The following is a 19,798-nucleotide window of genomic DNA, read 5'->3' as shown; positions in this document are numbered from 1 at the left end:
TGAGTTGCGGGGGATAACCGATTACATAACCAATCACCTTCCCGAACAGTTCAGTTCTCGTAGTGGAGCTCGCCGTATCCCGGCGTTGACCGTCGGCCCTCAAATCTCCCTGTAACTAACTACCTACATCATCAAGCTAAACCTCGAATATCCGATCATGGTCAAGCCATTGACATTTAAAGGCGACAAGAAGGTCAAGAAGCGCAAGCGAACAGACCCCGAGAAATCCCAACGCGATGGCGTAGACGACGAAGCTGGGCAGTTGCAGAAGACGGGCGAAGAGGCAGAGAATGACGACAGTTGGGTTTCTGCTGAGGCAGCGACTGATGTTGTTGGGCCGATCATGATTGTTCTACCGACGGATGAGCCTTCGGCGTTGGCGTGTGATACGACGGGAAAGGTGTTTACGATTCCGATTGAGAATATCGTTGATGGGAATCCTTCCACGGCGGAACCGCATGATGTGCGTCAAGTCTGGGTTGCGAATCGCGTTGCTGGAACAGAGAGCTTTCGCTTCAAGGGCCATCACGGAAGGTAAGTTAACCCCCTCATCTACAACTATGCCCTGTAGCTAATGCGCAACACAGATACCTCTCCTGCGACAAGATCGGCCTCCTCTCAGCAACCTCCGAAGCCGTATCCCCCCTCGAATCCTTCAACGTGATCCCCACCGGCGACACACCCGGAACTTTCCAACTGCAAACCCTGCGCGACACATTCCTCACCATAAAAGCACCCAGCAAAGCCTCTTCCAAAGCCGTAGACGTGCGCGGCGACGCAGACGACATCTCGTTCGACACGACGTTCAGGATAAGAATGCAGGCGCGGTTCAAGCCCAAGCTGCGCGCGTCGAAGGAGGAGAAGGCGTTGGCGAAGATTAGTCGGAGGGAGTTGGAGGAGGCGGCGGGGAGGAGGTTGGATGAGGATGAGGTTAGGAGGTTGAAGAGGGCGAGGAGGGAGGGCGATTATCATGAGGCGTTGTTGGAGATCAAAGTGAAGAGCAAGCATGATAAGTTTAGTTGAGGGTACAAAATTCATGGAAGAAGGCAATATGGGGATAGGGGATATAGGCGACTCACATCAGAGGTTGCGGTTAGTATTGATGCGTACGGTTCCTGGTACTTTCGGCTAACGCCTTGTCTTAACAAAGGCCATCAACAGCAGGCTTAGCATTCACGAATTCACAAATCGCCTAGGCGGGTTCGGATGGCTGGGTCGATGGCTACTGCTCGTATGTGAAAACAGACAAAGTGTGCTTTGGTCGAAACTTATGCAGCCAGAGACTCGCATCAAATAATATATAATGATATTGCATCTTGAACAGAAGATACTATTCCTTCATTATTCGGCGCTACTTATGAATAAACTGGGACAAACCTATGATTTCCCAATAACATCCTCAGCCAGGATATGTCAGAAGCACAGCCATAGCGCATACGTTGATCGCTCCATTGTTTATTCGTTTTATCTTCAGCTTCTCTCCTTAGTTGGGCCTCCAAGCCTTCACATTTCCATCTTCACCAGCAGTATACACCACATGGGCCTCGTCAAAGAAACAGAAAGACCTCACAATCTCCTCCCCATGAGCACCAGGCAAGCCAACACTGTTCTCCCGATCCAGCGCCCATCCCTCGCCATTGGGGTTCTTAGCAAGGAAGACAAGCTCAAATCCTTGTTTACTACACAACGTTAACATCAATTTCACAAAAAGGGGGAGTGTAGTCTTACTCTTGAGCTCCAGCACCGAGAATAGCCCCGCTGCCGTCCATTTTGGGCGTAATATCAGCGACGTACTGACATCCCAGAACAGATCTCATATCGCCAAAGTCCTGTACGGCATCGCCGTTTGCGCGCTCCTCGCTAACATCGTAGAGAGCACAGCGCTCATCGTGGGAGAGAGCAGCTACTTCTGTCGCTGAAAGCCATGCGGCGCGGTGAATAGAAGCGTCGACGTTGCAGGTCTGTACTGTGAGATCGTCCTCATCTGCAACCCGGGTGTCGTACACGTTGACGAGACCGTCTGTTGAGCCGGAGAGGAGAAGAGCTGGGTTGGAGGGGTTGAAGGATAGGTCTGTTACGTCGTCACTGTGGACTTCTTGGTAGTGTGCTTTGGATGATGGTGTTGAGCGGACGTCCCTGGGGTTGTTAGAGAGGAACTTGGCGTAGAGGGGAGGGTGCTTACCAGAGATGGATGGATGCTGTGTGGTTTTGGAGTTCTGTTCCTACGGCAATAGTCTGTGTGTCAAGACTACAAGCCATAGATAGAATAGGAGCTTGGCTAGCTACACTCACAATCAGCAACTCTCCTACCAATTACTTTATTTAAATCCGTCACTCACCTTGAAACTGCACAACATTCGCACCCTGTCTCAAATCCCACACACCAACAGTTCCGTTCTCACCAGCAGTACACACAATCGAAGCATTGCTATCAAACACTTGCAATGTGGTCAAGTTGCCGTGCTGAGTGGGCAGACGACGCTGAGGACCTGCAGAGAGACGAGTCGGGTCGAGAACAGAGAGAAACTGGTCTGATGAGATAGATGCGAGACCAACGGATGTCCTGTATATGTCGAGGGCGTATACATCTCTGCCGAGGGAGAGGCCGTCGGCGCAGTTGAGTGTGTACATGATTGCTATGACGAGTGTTAGTGAGTTTGTGGATGGTATGTGAAGAATTTGATGAGTTCAAAGTGTTGTTAAGCGTGACGGCCTGAGGACTGAATGGTGAAGGTACTATCTTATTTAATCGTACCTCGAAATTTCAAATTGATCACTATTATACTTAAGCAGTTATTCGTTCAAGTCCGGTGATATTGAGACCCAAATGTTGAAGATTGAAGTCTTCAAAGTCCCACTTTTCGTTGTGAATGGCGGCCTCGATAACTGAATATTGCCCAACTCTGGGCTCAGATGCCCAGAAATTAAAACTCGCAAGAAATCAATTCCATGTCGATGATCTTCATATACTTCTTCATATCTTACGTCTAATGTTTTCATAGAATCGGAAGTCACCTGGAGGACTTTGTGGCACTATACTATGAACCGTCACGCCAAAATAGGGACAACTCATAGTGCTAACATATCTGATCTTACATATATTTTACAATTATTATCTATCGCTCATATTTGGTACAGTGCTCCGTCTATCATCAAGAAACCGAGAAAACCAATCGCAACAGCAATTGCCAGTTCCAAGGAGAAGAGTTCTTGTTTCACCTCCTCCCCTATAACGCCAAATTCATCTATTTCCTCTCCGTCGTTTTGGGGGTATTTCCTTTTTCCATCCTATTCATTCTGTTCGTTTTCATCACGAACGGTCGTTGGAGCTGTGAAGATGTCGCTCGTTGACTCCGCGGAACGCTCGCTTGCCGACCTCATAGCTGCTGATCATGATGGCGCATGCTGGAGCAACCTTGAGGGTTCGTGGGATCCATCCCTTCCATAGTCCTGAGGCTCCTTCGGTCTTGAAGATGTGCCAGAGGAGGCGTACCATACTGCGCTCCTCGGGGGCTGCTACTGCGCTGGCGCTGCTTTGCTTGGCCTTTTTGGAACTGTTTTGGTAGATCTGTGTTCGTGTTTTTCCGACGTCGAAAGGTGTGGTGACGAAAGATGCGAAAGCTCCGGACAGAGCACCAGCTGTGAAGGCATCCACAAAGGTTTCGGTGTGGTTCTCCTGGACTTGGGATCGTCTCCTTGCTTCGGACAGGTCCTCCTCCAATGGCAATAAGTGACCATGGCGTTGCTCACGATAATCTGTCAGTCGTGATCGTATCGACTCGTATCCCCACCAGTAAAGACCTGAGAAAGGAACATCTCGCCACAGGGTCAATGTCAAGCCTCTCCATAATGCAGTGTATCCATGTGTTCCCACCATCTCCTTCACACTCTCGAAAGCCTCCATAAGGTGATTTGTCGTCGATGCGCCATGAGCGGCCTGCATTCGCGTCTTGACAAGTTCGATCGGGCTCACAGCGGTGGCTGCTAGCACACGGGCAGCTGAGCCGGCAGTCAGAGGTGCCGAGGTATCAGAGAAATGCGAAAATGGACTCTTCGGGTTAAATCGCAAATAATCGTAACCGGTAAAGTAAATAATATTCGAGGGGACCGCCATGACAAGCGTGGGCGATAGTCCTCGCCAGAGAGTCGTAACGCCCTCATTGCGGGCAATCTTTCGCAGACCGTCAAAAGTAGAGCTAAAGGTTCGGCGCTGTACCTCTTCAACGGCACATTCGGCGGGTGCTGGAGGCGCGACGATACCGTCTATCCTAGGCGCAGCGAGACAGAATTCGGCGTTGCCACCAGAGAAGAAGACCTCGCGGCAGCAGGATGTGATACCGAGTTCGGCGGTTTGGGCGGGGGAGAGCGAGGTGGTAGTGATTGCGAGTTTAGAGAAATCTACGGTCGATCGAGGAGCCTTTTGCGACTGAAGTCGCACGCGAACGACATCGAGGGGCGTAACTGTGCAACACTGGTTAGCATAAGTCTGATGGAGGATGAAGAGAGATACCTACCAAGTAATGATGTTAATAAACTGCCCGACATGGCCGACACCATCTTCTGCGTCGCTGTGATATCAACAACTCCATTATTGCTACCCCCAGCTCCCGCCGCTGGTATTGATTTACTCCCACTGAGAATATCCCTCCCGTCGTTGGGGCCCGTTGGTTCGGCATCCATCATATGTCGTAGCGAAAACTCGTCATCGGCTTGGAGGGGGTTCTGGTGGTGACTGTGATTGTGATTGTGGTGGTGGTCGTAGCCACTGGGGCGATTTGTGCCGACAGTGGCCATTATTGGGGTAAGTCGAGTGTATACGTATTCTCCTCAGTTCATGGTTGAGCAATTGGCGAGAGAATCAGATCAACGTCGGATGAAAAAGAAGAGTACTGAAGTCTCAGGGAGGGAGAAGGAGCAGTAGATATGTGTAAGGTAGGTTGTCGAGACAAGGAAAAGGCAAGCTGAGGTGTCGATGACGATGACTCGATGGTAGCGTTTTTTGGTGGAGAGGTTTCGCAGTAGTGGCGAGCGATCTAATGGTAGAGAAAAAAGCACCCTTTTGGGCCAGAACAAACCAATCGATGAGACGTTATGTTTGCGATGTTGACATTTATTTTTTTTTAGAGTTCCGCACTGGAGGTTGAATGCCGAAAGTTGATTGATAAAAGGTGTCTTTTGCTGTGGAATTGAAAAGAAAAAGACAGACTCCCCGGACGAAATCCCCGAGGCCGGCCGGAGTAGGAGAAAACGATTCGGTCTGTCGGTCGGTCGGCTAGTATCGCACTCGATCAAATTGCGCTTTGATAGTGCGACCCAGAAAGAGGATAAGTCAATCAACGATGTTCTCTTCTTATTTCATGAATATTTCATATAGCTTGCTCTTTAATGATCTTATCGCATTTACTTCTTACCAAGCAAATAAACAAAAAGATTATGGCGATATCGCCTCCCATTGTTCTGCTAATAAGCCCGGGGTCGGAGCATCGGGGATTGGTGCATCAAAAAAACGGTTTGCGCCCTGTGAGGTACGTACCGTGGGTATGCGGTCATTGGGCTTTGTGTGAGCCGCAGATTTCCGTAGCATGATGTCACGGAGGGTTTTGATTGGCTCGATGCATATCTTTTGGACAAAAGGGTTGCTAGAGCTTCAGTGAGCTATGTCAGTGGCTCAGGGATCAAGAATGCGTATTGTAACTGACAAAATGATGAATAAATCGAATCTCAGATCCCTTGATATAAGAAATATCATGCTACTATCTACTGAAATTCTAAATTGTTACGATGGTATTTTCTAAAGCCAAGCAGAAGATCTTGTGGAGTATAACGTTAAGCACACTTGGCTGCTGATCGTTATGATAAGATTATCAATCTCTCACCCGATTGTCTACTCCTTGCCAACAAACTCAAGCACCGCCTTCACAAACCCTTCAGGATTCTCCTCTGCAATCCAATGTCCACTCTCAGGCACCGAAGCAACACTAAAAGTCCCCCTTTCATGAACTTCCCCCATCATCCGCTCAGCCATTTCACTGAACTGGTTCATCCCCCCATTAAGACCCAACGCCCTCACTTTACATTTCCCATGCTTGGCAACCCACTCACGATTCTCCTCCGAATCTTTCCCGAACTCTCTATATATATTGAAACCGCAGCGTAGAGCACCTGGACGACTAAACATCTTGGCATAGTAGTTCAAGTCCTCTTGGGTAATTGCTGATGAGTTGTACGAGTATTTGTCGTAGAAGTGGCCGAGGTAGATCTCCTCTCTACCTGAGACGAGAGCTTCGGGGAGATCGAGAACTTGGTGGAACCAGAAGTGGAAGTGCTTAGCGCCGTGTATTTTCCAGGTATCCTCGTGAGCTTGAGTTCCTGGGAGGGGACATTCTCCCCAGATGACAGATGCTGTGCGATCGGAATATCGTGAAGCAAAGGTATATGCTATCATACCGCCGATGTCATGACCAACGATGTGGGCCGGATCTTTGATAGAGAGATGGTCAAGGAGTTTCAGGATATCGGATGCCATGGCTGTCTTGGTGAAGCCTGTCTGAGTTCTGTGCGAGTATCCAGCTCCACGGTAATCTGGGGTGATCACACGATATCTGAGAGGCATGAGTATTTGGCATGTTGTTGGTCGATAAAGCTTACCCAGCTGAGGAGATAGGACCAATGACTTTTCGAAACTGATACGAAGTCTGAGGGAAACCATGAATCAAGACCACTACGCCTTTCTCATTCCCATCAGGCTTGGTATCAGTGTAACCAATGCTGACACCATTGTCGAGAGAGGCTGTATAAAAGGCACGGTCCATTTCGATAATCGTTATAGTAAGTTTCTCGATAAGAGCCTCTTCGTGTTTCTTTGAATGGCGAGTTATCTCTTTTCATGTGCCCACTGCGAGCTCTTATATCGTCTGTAATACAACGTTGGCATGACGCTCGATGACGCTGAAGATTGGGGATTACAAAGCGATCATCTCGAAATTCACGATAAATTCCAAGGAAGGGGGTAATAACACCAATCAACGCCTGATGTCCCCCTAGAGCGGATCGAGATTTCTTGATCGACCAGTTTCTCGAAGTTGAGGATGTATGTCTATTAACTTCATGCTATCGTGGGCTGATTGATAGCTTGAAGCGATCTCGTTCTTGTCAACTCAACGCTTTAATACTAGCAGTAAGTATATAATGTTAACCACATTCTCATTCCACTTAATGCCAAATCATATATCAAGTTTAAAAATCAGTAGCTAGGTACTATAAGCTTAAGCTAACACAGAGGAAAGACGTGAGCGCAAACAAGAACACGCTCAGGTATAGGGTATGCAAATAAGCATCAAAATAGCATTTTTGTATGATACTTAACTGCCACTCTTACCACAGCGCCCCGATTCTATACATATATACTTTAAATGGTTTGGATAAGTGGAAAGCCTGGTGGTTTTCCTAGATTCACTTTCAAACAGCCCTAAACATCGTTATGTGTTGTTCAACCGTTTGGATTTGTAATGCCCATTCACCATCTCTTGACCACACTAACCGAATCCATCCACCGTAATCGATCGCCCATTATGACTCGGCCGGCGAACCACAGTATTCTATTCGTGCTCTTTGCATCATCCATCACGACTTATCATCGACCACCTTCAAATCCAACCCCTGCTCATAATCAATCTCCCTCATTCTCACCTTGACTCAATCGGCGAACAACTACTCTTTATAGCCTCTAACGTGATAATGAATTTATTGTAATAAATAACCTATCGCTTCTAAGATAAACTTCGGACATAACGGACAAGAGGAGCATCATGACATCAAACACAAACGAGCTCGACTCGGAACTCGAGTCTTTCCGACAGAAATGGATCTCAGATCTAAGAACGAGGAATGAACACCCGGAAACTGCTGAGGCTCCGGCTGGACCGTCGAGACGACCTCATCAGGGTCCTATCTCGTCGTTGCCACATAAGCACGTACCTGCGCCAGCGGATGACGGTGACGATGATTATGTGCAAAGCCGTGCTTTCGATCAAGATGAACTTGTAGCTCAAGCACCGCAGGATATTCATCATGATCGAAAGGGAAAGAAACTCGTTTCTGCTCTGGACCATTTTGAGGAGGCGATGCATAAGGAGGAACAGGGTAATATGGGTGATAGTCTCAAGCTTTACCGCAAGGCTTACAGAGTATGTGATTTCAATCCAGCTCGTTAGAAAATCTACTGACTTGCCTACAGCTTGACAATGGTGTCGATCGGAGATATCGCGAGAAGCACTTCCCCCAAAAAACAGCTCCGCGGCCCGTGTCGCCAACAGCTACCAAAGCATCAGCACCAGAGGCTCCTCAACCTCCTAAACCAGAAGAAGCTATAGAAGCAAAGCCTCTACCCATAGGCGAGCTCATAGCTAGCTTCTCCGGGTTGAAAATCGAGCCTGCCCCTCCTCCCATCGAGGGCATGCCCGAGCCACCATGTCCCATTGCCGATCTTCCCGATGAGATCCTCATTCACATCCTCCGCGACGTTGCAATCACAGATGTCGGAGACTTCGCCCGTTTGTCCCGCGTGTGCAAGCGTCTCGCATACCTCGTTGCGTCAGAGCAGCGCATCTGGCGCCGTGTAGCTCTTGGTTCAGAAGTCGGCTTCAGCTCGCAGATATACCGTTTCGAAAAGGGCGTTGAGTGGGACGACCTGCCAGAGGAGGAACAAGAAGGCCCTGAGATTCAGGATGGTTTCGTAATCAGCCCCTCTGAGCTTGTGCAGCGCAGAAGCGATGCCAATATTGCTTTTACGGAGTCTCTTATACCCTCTGTGTACCCAACCTGGGTGCAGCTGTTGCGCTCACGACCGCGAATTCGTTTCAATGGTTGCTACATCTCCACAGTCAACTATGTACGCACTGGACAAGCCTCTACTAATCAGCCTACGTGGGGCAGTCCCATTCATATTGTTACTTACTATCGATACCTCCGTTTCTTCCGTGACGGCACACTCATCAGCCTTCTCAGCACTGCCGAACCCTCAGATGTCGTGCACCACCTGACTCGCGAAGAACTCAACGTCCACCGCGGCGTTGCACAGCCCCATCTCCCCTCCGCCGTCATGGCACTCGCTCTCCGGGGTCGCTGGCGCCTTTCCACCGCCGCTGACCGTGATGAAGGCTCTGACACAGACCGGCCCGGTCCAGCTACTGGCAGGCATGATCGTGACCGTGATCCAGAGGGAGATGTCTTCATTGAGACAGAGGGCGTAGGATCCAAGTACATGTACCGCATGGATCTCTCTATGCGAAGTGCTGGCAAGGGGTCCCGTAACAACAAACTTATCTGGCGTGGTTTCTATAGCTACAATAAGTTGACGGATGACTGGGGCGAGTTTGGCTTGAAGAATGACAAGCCATTCTTCTTTAGTCGCGTTAAGAGCTATGGGTTTGGTGAAGAAAATATTGCATAGCTGGTCAAGAGACTCGCTGAATGATATTGCTCTGGTCTGCATTTAGAAGCATAGATTATTACAAGCATATGAGTATACGAGTTCAATCCTACCATAGCAGGGTAAATATATGAGCCATCTTCACCGGACCACACATGCTTACAGCAAATATTTCACTTCCAAGCATTGATTATCAGAGACTGATCTGTGGTCATTGATACGTAAATTTGTAATATACTGATAATGCCATGATCGTGACATTTCAGGCTTTAACTCTTTTATAGATCCTTCAGCAACATCCAACTTCGTCCCTTCCATCAAATGGCATTCGCCAAATCCGTCCTAAAAAACATGAAGATGCAAGATAGATTAAGCATCTTCCTAACCGTAGTGCCCAAACCAGATAACGCCTTCATCGCTGGCCGAAGAATCTGGCATGCCAAGTATAAAGAAAATTTTCGTAGGAATGTGATGCCATCAATGATATTTCCAACAGATGTGCAGATGCTGTGCTGTAATGCTGAGAGCACCCAAGTGACAAAGTAAATGAGTGAGGAACGCTTATGCGCAAAATAAGGCGAGCGTCGTCGCCGGGTATCAATTCGCAAATGAAGTTTGCGTGAAATAGGAGACACTTTTGATCGAGTATTCAACCGCGTCAAAAGCTCAATTATCCAGAATCCCTCATTTGCCCACATTACCGAATTCTCTTTCCATCCAAAAACTTGGGACTATGTCCCTCGTAATACTGATTATTGTATTGGTTTTGGTACTGCATGGCCTTGCGTGCCTCGTAATCTGCCTTTTCGTCCTCATCGAGACTGAATGCCTTCTTAAGCCATCCAAATGCACTCTTCTTCTTCTTAACTCGCTTTCCTCCGGCCTGGGTAGTAGCTCGTGAAGTGACAGTGGCGGCATCATCGTAGGTCGCTGTTGTAACGCTGCTGAGAGTACTCATACCACCCATCCGGGAAGGCTGGTTACGTTGATGACCTTGGAAGTATCCTGACGGGCGATATTGGACATCTGCTGGGCCGGCAGTATGAGGTCTCTGCTGTAGGGGAGAGTGAGGCGATGCACGGACAGGGATCGTATTATGATAGAATTGGTGATGCTCAGAGTGAGGTGAAGGCATCATCGGGACATGGGGTTGAGTTGATGAGAAGTCTGCATGTGAGATCGCCCTGGGAAGTCGATGAGGTTGCTGTACTTCAAGATCAGAGCCAAGGGTGTAATCGGGCGCATGAGATCTAGCCGTACGGGGTGCGGTATTAGAGGGAGATGGGCGGCTAGGTGGTGGCTCGGCGTAGGTGCGTGGAGGGATGTGAATCGATTCAGGCGGGTTCTTTTTCAATGAGACTCGTTGCCGCAATGAGGTCCGCTTCTGCAGTCCCATTGCATCCTGAACAGTCTGGGTGAGCGTTCGTCTATGAGTCTGTTCCTCAACCTCTTCGGGAGCAGGAATGTGTATAGTAGAAGGTGTTATAGTTCGTCTTTGGCTCTTTTCTTCGAAACGAGGCGTTTCGGGACCTGGAGCCACAGGAGCTGCGGCGGATTTTGGAGTGTAGACCTTGGGCTGAAGGATATATAAAGGCCCATCGTCGAACCCGCTATTTGCATCACTGTTATCGGGTTCATCACTCTCTGGCTGTTTTGTATCACCTGCAACAGACGCCCTGGGAGTAGTCGCGCCAGATGAAGGGGATGTAGAACTGAGGTTGGGCCCAGAAGATGAGGGCGACACGCTTGCGCTGATATTAGGCCTAGGTGAAGAAGTCGAGGTGCTCAGATTCGGGGAAGGTTTAAAGCTCGCGCGTTGGTATGTCGTGGGTGGTAGTAGGGGGGTGCCTCCAGGAAGAGGGAAATCACTGAGAGTATTCACTTCAGGATCGCCTTGCGTCATTTGAGATGCACGATGACTCTCACCACTACGAATGCTGGCCACGGGCCTAAGTGATTTCGTATTGGATCTTGTCGATGGAGAGGAGACTTGAGCAGACTCTTCAGACTTTGGCTCGTTGACGGGGATAGTGAACGGAGGGATAGTTGCCTTTCAACACGTTAGCACAGGAAAGAAGCAAGGCCGAAACCAACTTACCCAGGTCTTGCGGCTGACCTCGCCAGCCGTCTTCTCCATTTCAGCCACGATAGTCATGAGTTTAATAACCAATCCGTTCAGATCCTGTGCCTGATTGTTCAAGTCATCGAAAGTGTTGAGCCAGCCATCAGCGTTGCCCTTCATAGCCCGGTAAATACTGTCCAGATCAGGCTCGGACTCTGGCCATTTAATATTCTTGTGTTCATTGAGCCATTCCATAAAAGCTTCACTAGACCGAAGTCCGGCATCAATATCGTCGTCCCATTGCTTCATGGCAGCATTTGTTCGCGCCAGGATATGGTCGATTCTCTCATTCCCAGCAAGAATCTTTGCCCTGAAGGCCCGATCTTCAAGCATGTTTTCGAAGGCTTGTCTGTTGGCCATGGGAAGTTGAAGAAGAGCGATGCGCTCCGTGAGATCCTTGTGAGCCTGCGCAAAGTCTTCGAGCATCACCTCGAGAAACTCATCAACCTCATCAATGTGACCTTGAAGAATAGTCACGACTTGACCATTATCGGCAGCCAAACTATTGAGCAAGAGGTATACACCAAATGTGATCTGTGAGATGAGTTTGTACATCTCATGCTGTTGCTGTCCAGGTCGATAACGCCACAACGTATCGAATGGTTCGTCCTCAGCCGCCTGTTCTAATAATCTTCCCCGACGACCTTGTGCATCGAGTTCTCGCAATTTAGGTTTACCGGGTCCTTCGGTCTCGGATGTGACTTCGTCCAGAGATTCGGCGAAGGCATCCTGTAAGGACGGGATAGGATGTGTCGGAATGGATTGGTTCGGCGCTCTATATGATCTATAACTGTCGGACGAAAAACGGCGGTCGACCTCTGATCCTCCAATGTCATGTTCTGGAGCGTCGTTTCCATCTTCGGATGTTGGCACGAGGACGATTCGTAGCTCACCCCCGTCATACGTTAACGGTTGAAGCTGGCTGGCGGCCATGGTGGTAGTGGTGCCACTGCCCGAAATAGACACTTGTGACGAAGGCCTTATGGCCGAGGTCATCATGGAGGCGGCGGATGTGAGTGGTTACAGGCAAGCCTCCTAAAGGGGATTTTTATGGGAAGCACAAAGGCGCGTAGCCAAGGAGAAGGCGTTGGAAACGTCGGTGCGACTCGAATCGAGAATGAGGTTGGGCGAATATGCTTGTAAAACGATGTGGTACAGCGTGAGATATCGAGGAACGAGTGGAAGTAGTTGGAGACAAAGGAGGGGGCTGAATCTATCGCATCGTGGAAGCGCCGCCTAGAGCCGTAATTCAGGCGACAGCGACAGCCATGGCACCCAAAAAAAAATATATATGGAAAATATGAGTCACGGTGTTTGAAGCCGAGTCAGATGGTGTAACAATAACGATACAACGGTTGTTAGTCGAGCGAGATGGACGTTGAACGTTGAATCGCAAAACTAAGCAAGTTAGAGATCTGCGGGAGAGAGTGGGAGCTGGAAAGAGGTCGCAGCTCTATCTGTAGCGCAGGTCTTCAAAGGGGAGAGATCATCAGCTGATCAGATCAGGGACTGGGACATAAAAGCTACCTACAAAAGGCCGCCCAGAGCCAAGCGTAATTGTTGCTGTTGGCTGTGGAGGGGGGTTCGGGTTGACAATCCGGGGTAGGCGTACTGTAGAGTCCACAAAAAGAATGGAAGCACTGAAGGGTCCGCTAGTTACAGCGAGGATAGACGTTGTCGGAAGGTAATGTAATTAATTAATTATCTGCCCAAAGTCGAGATGAGGGAGAATCGTGAATCGGTCGATGCGATATGTCCTCCTCATCAGTGGTTCACCCACTGAAGCTACCTTCCTCACCTAGCTGCCTACCTTAGCTGCTTAGGTACGTAGGTTACCATTCTGTCTCGGCTTCGCCTCCTTCTCCACCATTAGCCTGTGACCAGTAACAAATCCTAGGAGTCTTGTCTTGCTCTGCTTGTCTCGTCTTGTGCTGTTCCCGTGTCTCTGGGCCTCCCCTGACTCTGAACCACGCCAGCAGCAGCCACCCATCAATAACGGGGCCGCGTGCTCTTGGCGAACAGCGCAACCACTAGCAGCCGCTAAAGTCCAGGTACCATCGCGCCGCCCCCTGGCAGTTCCTGGCCAGGCCATGACGCCCTAGACGCCCCCTGAAAAGAAGGCACCGGGATTGGCCCACTGCAACAGTAGGGGCTCTACTGGACTGGGCTGCAGTTGGGCTCTGAGTGGATTGACTGGATATTTTTGATATGAGATTTTGCAATTGGAAGATTCGCCGATGGGAAACATTAATTGCGTTGAATCTATTAATTGTCGATGACCCAATCACTCGAGGCAAAGAGGTTGAACACGGTGAACACGTTATCCCCTGTGGCTAGTTCAAGCCCGAAGTGGGCGGCTGAAAGCCTTGATGAAATCTGCGGAATAGACGATAGACTTTACATGTACCTGGCTAACGCTCGTAGTGGTTAACGCTGTTGCCACATGATAAGTACCTAAAGATCCATGGCATTTGCAATCATGACAAGAAATGAGGTCCCTTACTCATGTATTATTAAAGGCGCAAAGAGGGAGATATCAGGGAAAATACACGGAGTTGTTGGCAGCAAGGCTCTGTTTTCAATTTGCAGCCCTACAGGAACAACGTTCGGTGCATTGGGCAAACCTGATCAACACGGAAATCGTAGCAAGCCCAAAATCAGCGCCGATCAATAGTTCTAGACCTCGAAACCTCCCACTTTCCCTTGTTAGCCGTTTCGGCTTGCAGAAGCTGGCGTGGCCCTTTCAACGGGTGGCTTATAATAGCCACGCGGCGACATACATACATACATACAGAGCACTGAGAGCAGAACAAAGACAGGCCAATCACTTGTAAAACGTCAAGACAGAGACCCATTTGCATATCTCGATAATACATTCGTAGCTTACCGCGCTTCGCCCTATCGACAATGTCGCCATCCCGCCAAGCCGATCAGAAGGCTAATTTTCTGGTCTACCGATGTAAAGCGCCTGACAATTGCAGACATTGAAATTGCCTCGTTAAAGTCACGATACTAACGGAGGCTGCAACACGGTTTACCTGTCCAGGACGATTCTAGTTCAGGGGCACGCATCTGAGGCCCCATGTTGCGTGTTACGCTGGTCGGGCCCCTCAGCCAATAACTCGACTCTAGACGGGGGAACTTGGTAAAAGTTGAGTGATTTGGTGGATACAGCGCCTCAGAGGTCTTGCGATTCGATCTATGATATCGCCATTGGGTGTCTCCTCTGGAGAGAATTGCAGCTATCGAAGGTACAGTCGACCTGAGGAATGCCAAGGGTTCACAGGACTCAGCCATAAAGAGACACAATCCTACCAAGGCTGCACAGGCTAGACAGGCAAGGGTCCTAAGAACGCACGGCTCATCAACTGGACCAGCATCCGGGAAGAAGCAATTCCATTCAGCTGGAGACCTTCGGGAATTGCTGCCCACTCAATATCAAACTCAAAAAAAAACTCAATCGCTGACCGACATTCCAGTCGAGTTTCTCCAACGGTAATAACTCGAAGGAGAATTTCTTGGGCTATGCTTGTTCAGGGGCATGACCCTCATGGCCTCGTGTCAGATATACAAGACCAATTAACCTCCACTCCCAATTCATGGAACTTCCTGTTATCGGCAGTTTAATAGAGTTCAGTAGCAAGCGCTAATGGCTTTGCCCGTTGTCAGGCCGTTGATCTGACGGGAGCTTCCGTTTACAGTATACAACTTCATCTCATCTCTGATAAATAATATACGAGATTACAGGCTGAATTGAATATGTGACTATGTGACAGATGGATGTATGCTTCCATGACTGAATCATGGAGCATGCTTGGAGTCTTGAGACTGCTGAAAGACATCTGTCCCCATTTCCAGATGAAAACGCCACAAGAGACATTCTAACGGCAAATCACAAGAGCACATACAACACAACGTGGACCTATTTTAGGCACATTCTTCTAATCTTCACTAATCCTTTCATGAAATCGCTTAACCCTTATAAAAGTCTGGAGTGTCTTAGAAGCCAAGCCACATGCTTAACTAGAGCTGCGCCATGGCTTCCATCAGCAGACGAACATGGCACGAGATACGACATAACCTCCGAATATCTCGGAGAGTGCACTCACGGAGTAACAACAAAGTTAAGATTTAAGATTGGCGATATCTGCAAGATTCTCAAGTGCAATTTTATATGAGTTTCCCCAAGACCCAAGTGAAGCTTCTCATGGCGATAACTGCCCGATCAGGCTAAACCTCCTTGTCGCCATAGGCCACATCCCTTGGGCTTGGGAAAAATATCGTCACCTCAGCTCCAGCTGAACTGCGTGCAGGGTCCTACACCCAACACAACGTACCTAATCGTCATTCGCTTCTCCCTACGCCGAAATAATAATAATCAAAGAATGGCCATCAGGAACCCCTTTAGGTTCGGCCACGATCTCTGGGATCCTTCCAATCGCTTCGAAACATCCTGGCTCCTGAGCCCCTGGCTTCTCTTCGCTTTCCGTGCTGTCATCAGCTTATACGCTTTCGTTACGCGATTCTTCATCATCGGTTGGGAATGCACGCACGGCGAACTCGGCGGCTGTAGGGACGTCCGCAGGTCCTTCAGCTACTTCACCATCTTGACGTACTGGGGCATCGCTTTCTACTTTGCTGTCGCGGCTGTTCATACCGCCACGTACGCTCTTCGAGGCCGAGCGTTGCTCGATAAGCTCCCGCGACCGCTGCAGGCGCTTCACGCGCTGTTCTACTCGACCATCGTCACGTATCCGTTCCTCGTAACGATAGTATACTGGGTGGTTCTGTACGAAGGGCCTTGGTTTCCTGTCAAGTTCAACGCCTGGAGTAACATCAGCCAGCACGGCTTGAACAGCCTGTTTGCGCTCTTCGAAATCGTCATTCCCCGAACGAACCCCCCTAAATGGATACACATTGCGTGGCTGATCCTCATTCTTGCGCTGTACCTTGCCCTTGCGTACCTCACCCGCGCGACCCAGGGTTTTTACGTATACAACTTCCTGGACTATAGAGAGGTGGGCGGACGAGGCATTGTTGCGGGATACATTCTCGGCATTGCGGTCGGAATCGTCATCATCTTTTGCATTGTCTGGGGCGTCATCTGGGTTCGACGGTGGCTGACGGAGACGAAGCTTGGTATGGATGGCAAGTTTGCACAGCAGCCTGCCGACACCAATGACATTGAGCTGGCTTCTTCTGGCAACAAATACGCTATCGGAAACCATCCCGAAGCACAGGACCGGGTGTATTAAGCTTGCCTATCATAATTGTCGGGAACACGGAGTGTTGGAGAGCAACGTAGGGCGTCATGTGTGGGCATTTCTCAATCAAGCAAAGCGATCATCAAGGATACACTTAACCAGAACGCAAGATATTACAAAACGGTGTTAATTAGTAATAGTTAATGGCAATAATGAAACCCTCACAAAATACACGAGACACCTTTCCAATTGTGCATGAGCAGCTCCGGTCTAAACAGTATTTTGAGCCTCATGTTTTCTTGCTCATAGCCATGCAAATGATTCACTATCTTTGAGCCTCATGCTAGTAATAGTATCACAGTATATGTACAACGCCCATGCATCCGTCACGCCGTTACCTCTAAGAAAATCTCTGTCTAGCACTTTACCAAAATCCCACGTCGCTTCTCTGACTCACGAATCTCAAACATGACCTGAATGCCGACGAACAAACAAGAGCACGCTGTAACAAGGAAAATAAGCCCTGTTTGTGTTTGTGTTAGTGACGTGCTTCCACAGAGTCTCGACGTGCCACATACCTGACCAGTCATGCAAAATGCTATGGATGATGCTCTGCAAACCGTCCAGCCCAACAGCGAAGCCAACCAAGTTGGCTGAAATCATCATGAGCACGTTGCCCACGCTGCCTACACAGCAGAGCATGCGGTATGCTGTCGGTCGGTCCTCCCACTTGCTCTTGGGAAACATTGCCGCCGCAGTCCACTCAGGTATCATGAAAAGAACAATCAGCCAGCCCCAGATCAGCAGGCGGAGCTGAATGTCGTGCCAAAGTGCCACGAACGTGAATACAAGCAGGAATGTCACAATGGACCGCACAGTAGACCGCCAGTTACGGAACGATGAGCCACCCAAAGGAACGTAGATGTACCTGATCAACCAGCGGTTATACGAACGGTGCCATGCTCTCCAGAAAAGCTGTGTGCTGTAGTTGTTGCTCACACAACGAACCATATTTTCAGGCGGATCGATCCCATCAACCAATGACCAAAGTCGGAACATACGCCAAGGGATCAAAAGCTTCAACCAGATGATATGGAGGTTCATGAAGGACAGCATTGACAATTGTGCTGCCGTGTACGAACTCCAATCAGGCTTTCCCTTGCTGATTGCACCAACCCAGTCAAAGTGTAGAATGACCTCCATTGAGAGCAGGACCAAAAGGAAGCGGATACCATATCGGATTGTTCGGCTTGTTTCGATGCTGGCAGCTCGGTACTTCGACTGTGAGATGTAGTCGTTGAATGTGAGGATGGGTCCCGTCAAGTAGAGCGGCGCATAGATAGCATATGCCACATAGTTGCGGAAGGTAAAGTCTCGGGGTTCAGCAGAGATGCTGACACGATCTCTTTCGGAGAGGTTTGCTGGGTCCAATTGCTTCTTCTATAAGCATCAGAGCATGATCAGATATAATTCCCAACTCCTAAGCAACATGGTGACTTACCTCGAGCGCATTAGAGTTGCCACGATCAATACTCCAGTAGTAGTCCAAGTTGAAACTGATAAGACGTAAAATGGTGATGTTGAAGAGAACCTCCCAGCGTGCTAAGATTCCTTGGAATGTGCTATCCATGCGAGCTCCCAAGTTCATCAAATCCGAGTTCAAGAGCCTCATCTTGTTCTTATACAGGCCCATTTGTGGGGGTGAAATGAAGCTAAATAGAACTCGGAACCGCCATCCTTCGGTCAACTCGTTGGCGAACAGGATTGTAATGTTGAAGATCCAAGTAGCGGCCGGAACATATCGTCGAGGAAGCTTGGTCGCAAGCTGGAAATTGGTCCAGAGGATGAAGAAGATCTTGAACGCAGAAAGTCCGTGCAGAGCGAACAAGAATATGAATGCGAATAAGAAATCGAATGATGCTCGCTGGTCTAATCGGTTGCGTCCTCCCTGGCTTCGCTCGGGCAGTGGTTTGTACTTGTTCCAAAGCTTTCTCAACAGCGGGTGGAAAAGAAGAAGAGAGCCCATGTAAGGCATGTTCTCGCGGAAAACACCATATTGCGCATCAGAAACGTCGATCTGCCGTCCAGGAATCCAACCCGGGGATAGCCATCGCTTAAATTTGGGATATCGAGGATCAGTTTCTGGTCTTTGTTAGCTTGGAGTCGCATAAGATTAGCGGTAAAGATGTACCTCGAGAGACATCGTATGTGATCCAGAACATGTAAGGAATGGCCACAGCAAAGACGGCATAGTAAAGGAAGAACTCGGGCGTCTTCCATTTTGACGGCTGCGCTCTGCTCCTCTCCTTCGCTGCAGAGTCCTTCTTTATGCTCGGATCTAATCGCGCTTCGATAACATTCTGATAGGGGGTGGAAGAGGCGGTGGTGAATCGTGTGTCGAGAGTATCATGGTCGTAGAGACTGCTCAAGAAAGCTAGAGGACCCATGATGGCGGTGGTCCTGGGTCAATGCGACGAACTGCTTAGCGCATGGCGGAGTACATAGAAGAAGAGCAATTGCAGCAAAGTGACTGAATTGAATTGAAGCGAAAAAGCGAGCGTGAGAAGAGATAAAAGCAAGTCGCACGTGTAGAGAAATTGATGCAGTCGTGGCCCTTCGTGGGGTGCGTAGGTCAGATCCAATGAAGCTAGTGGTGTTGAGAAAAAGGGACCGCTCCCACCGATCCGAGGCACGGTTCAAGGTGGGCTGCTCTCCACTCAGTGGCTGCAGGGGGTGGAAGCCCCTGAAAGCCGAAATAGGGAGGCTGTCACTCGTCGGCTTGGCTCTTGAGCGGGTACTTGATCTAACATTAGAACTCGGTTTAATATGAAACTGAATCTAGACGACGTTTGAAGATGAACATACTAATTTTAATACTACATTCATCTTTGTCCATGAGCATTATCGAGACGGTGTTGAGACGAGAATGATTCCAGATCAGGAGGGAGTTTAGGGTAAGCAGTTCGAAAAAAGGCAACCGTCCAGGAGCTGAATGTCGCATGCCACGATAACACAATGCAAGCTCATGAATATGTCTGACTA

The 19,798-nt window shown here is 49.1% G+C and overlaps 8 protein-coding genes across 8 annotated transcripts; 3 read left to right on the top strand and 5 right to left on the bottom strand.

The window, feature by feature from the left end:
• Positions 1 to 157: 157 nt before the first annotated feature.
• On the top strand, positions 158 to 1,023 carry J7337_003792 (uncharacterized protein; the record flags this gene model as incomplete). The annotated part of the gene is made up of 2 exons (XM_044821501.1): positions 158 to 534; positions 588 to 1,023. 2 exons carry the CDS (start codon positions 158 to 160, stop codon positions 1,021 to 1,023), a joined length of 813 nt encoding a protein of 270 aa, XP_044682834.1.
• A 460-nt stretch (positions 1,024 to 1,483) lies between these two features.
• On the bottom strand, positions 1,484 to 2,631 carry J7337_003791 (uncharacterized protein; the record flags this gene model as incomplete). The annotated part of the gene is made up of 3 exons (XM_044821500.1): positions 1,484 to 1,679; positions 1,729 to 2,222; positions 2,353 to 2,631. 3 exons carry the CDS (start codon positions 2,629 to 2,631, stop codon positions 1,484 to 1,486), a joined length of 969 nt encoding a protein of 322 aa, XP_044682833.1.
• A 679-nt stretch (positions 2,632 to 3,310) lies between these two features.
• On the bottom strand, positions 3,311 to 4,794 carry J7337_003790 (uncharacterized protein; the record flags this gene model as incomplete). The annotated part of the gene is made up of 2 exons (XM_044821499.1): positions 3,311 to 4,461; positions 4,515 to 4,794. The coding sequence occupies 2 exons, from the start codon at positions 4,792 to 4,794 to the stop codon at positions 3,311 to 3,313; spliced, it is 1,431 nt and encodes a 476-aa protein (XP_044682832.1).
• Positions 4,795 to 5,884: 1,090 nt separating this feature from the next.
• On the bottom strand, positions 5,885 to 6,812 carry J7337_003789 (uncharacterized protein; the record flags this gene model as incomplete). The annotated part of the gene is made up of 2 exons (XM_044821498.1): positions 5,885 to 6,602; positions 6,649 to 6,812. 2 exons carry the CDS (start codon positions 6,810 to 6,812, stop codon positions 5,885 to 5,887), a joined length of 882 nt encoding a protein of 293 aa, XP_044682831.1.
• Positions 6,813 to 7,808: 996 nt separating this feature from the next.
• Positions 7,809 to 9,451, top strand: J7337_003788 (uncharacterized protein; the record flags this gene model as incomplete). Its single annotated transcript, XM_044821497.1, has 2 exons — positions 7,809 to 8,186; positions 8,237 to 9,451. The coding sequence occupies 2 exons, from the start codon at positions 7,809 to 7,811 to the stop codon at positions 9,449 to 9,451; spliced, it is 1,593 nt and encodes a 530-aa protein (XP_044682830.1).
• Positions 9,452 to 10,127: 676 nt separating this feature from the next.
• Positions 10,128 to 12,485, bottom strand: J7337_003787 (uncharacterized protein; the record flags this gene model as incomplete). The annotated part of the gene is made up of 2 exons (XM_044821496.1): positions 10,128 to 11,480; positions 11,529 to 12,485. 2 exons carry the CDS (start codon positions 12,483 to 12,485, stop codon positions 10,128 to 10,130), a joined length of 2,310 nt encoding a protein of 769 aa, XP_044682829.1.
• Positions 12,486 to 15,937: 3,452 nt separating this feature from the next.
• Positions 15,938 to 16,807, top strand: J7337_003786 (uncharacterized protein; the record flags this gene model as incomplete). The annotated part of the gene is made up of 1 exon (XM_044821495.1): positions 15,938 to 16,807. The coding sequence occupies one exon, from the start codon at positions 15,938 to 15,940 to the stop codon at positions 16,805 to 16,807; it is 870 nt and encodes a 289-aa protein (XP_044682828.1).
• A 365-nt stretch (positions 16,808 to 17,172) lies between these two features.
• On the bottom strand, positions 17,173 to 19,203 carry J7337_003785 (uncharacterized protein; the record flags this gene model as incomplete). The annotated part of the gene is made up of 4 exons (XM_044821494.1): positions 17,173 to 17,279; positions 17,335 to 18,196; positions 18,258 to 18,898; positions 18,948 to 19,203. The coding sequence occupies 4 exons, from the start codon at positions 19,201 to 19,203 to the stop codon at positions 17,173 to 17,175; spliced, it is 1,866 nt and encodes a 621-aa protein (XP_044682827.1).
• Between the last annotated feature and the right edge of the window lie 595 nt (positions 19,204 to 19,798).

Source organism: Fusarium musae, chromosome 3, assembly GCF_019915245.1.
Source record: "Fusarium musae strain F31 chromosome 3, whole genome shotgun sequence".
Taxonomy (NCBI): domain Eukaryota; kingdom Fungi; phylum Ascomycota; class Sordariomycetes; order Hypocreales; family Nectriaceae; genus Fusarium; species Fusarium musae.
Note: the sequence above shows the minus strand (reverse complement) of the source record. Positions and strands in the feature narration are given on the sequence as shown.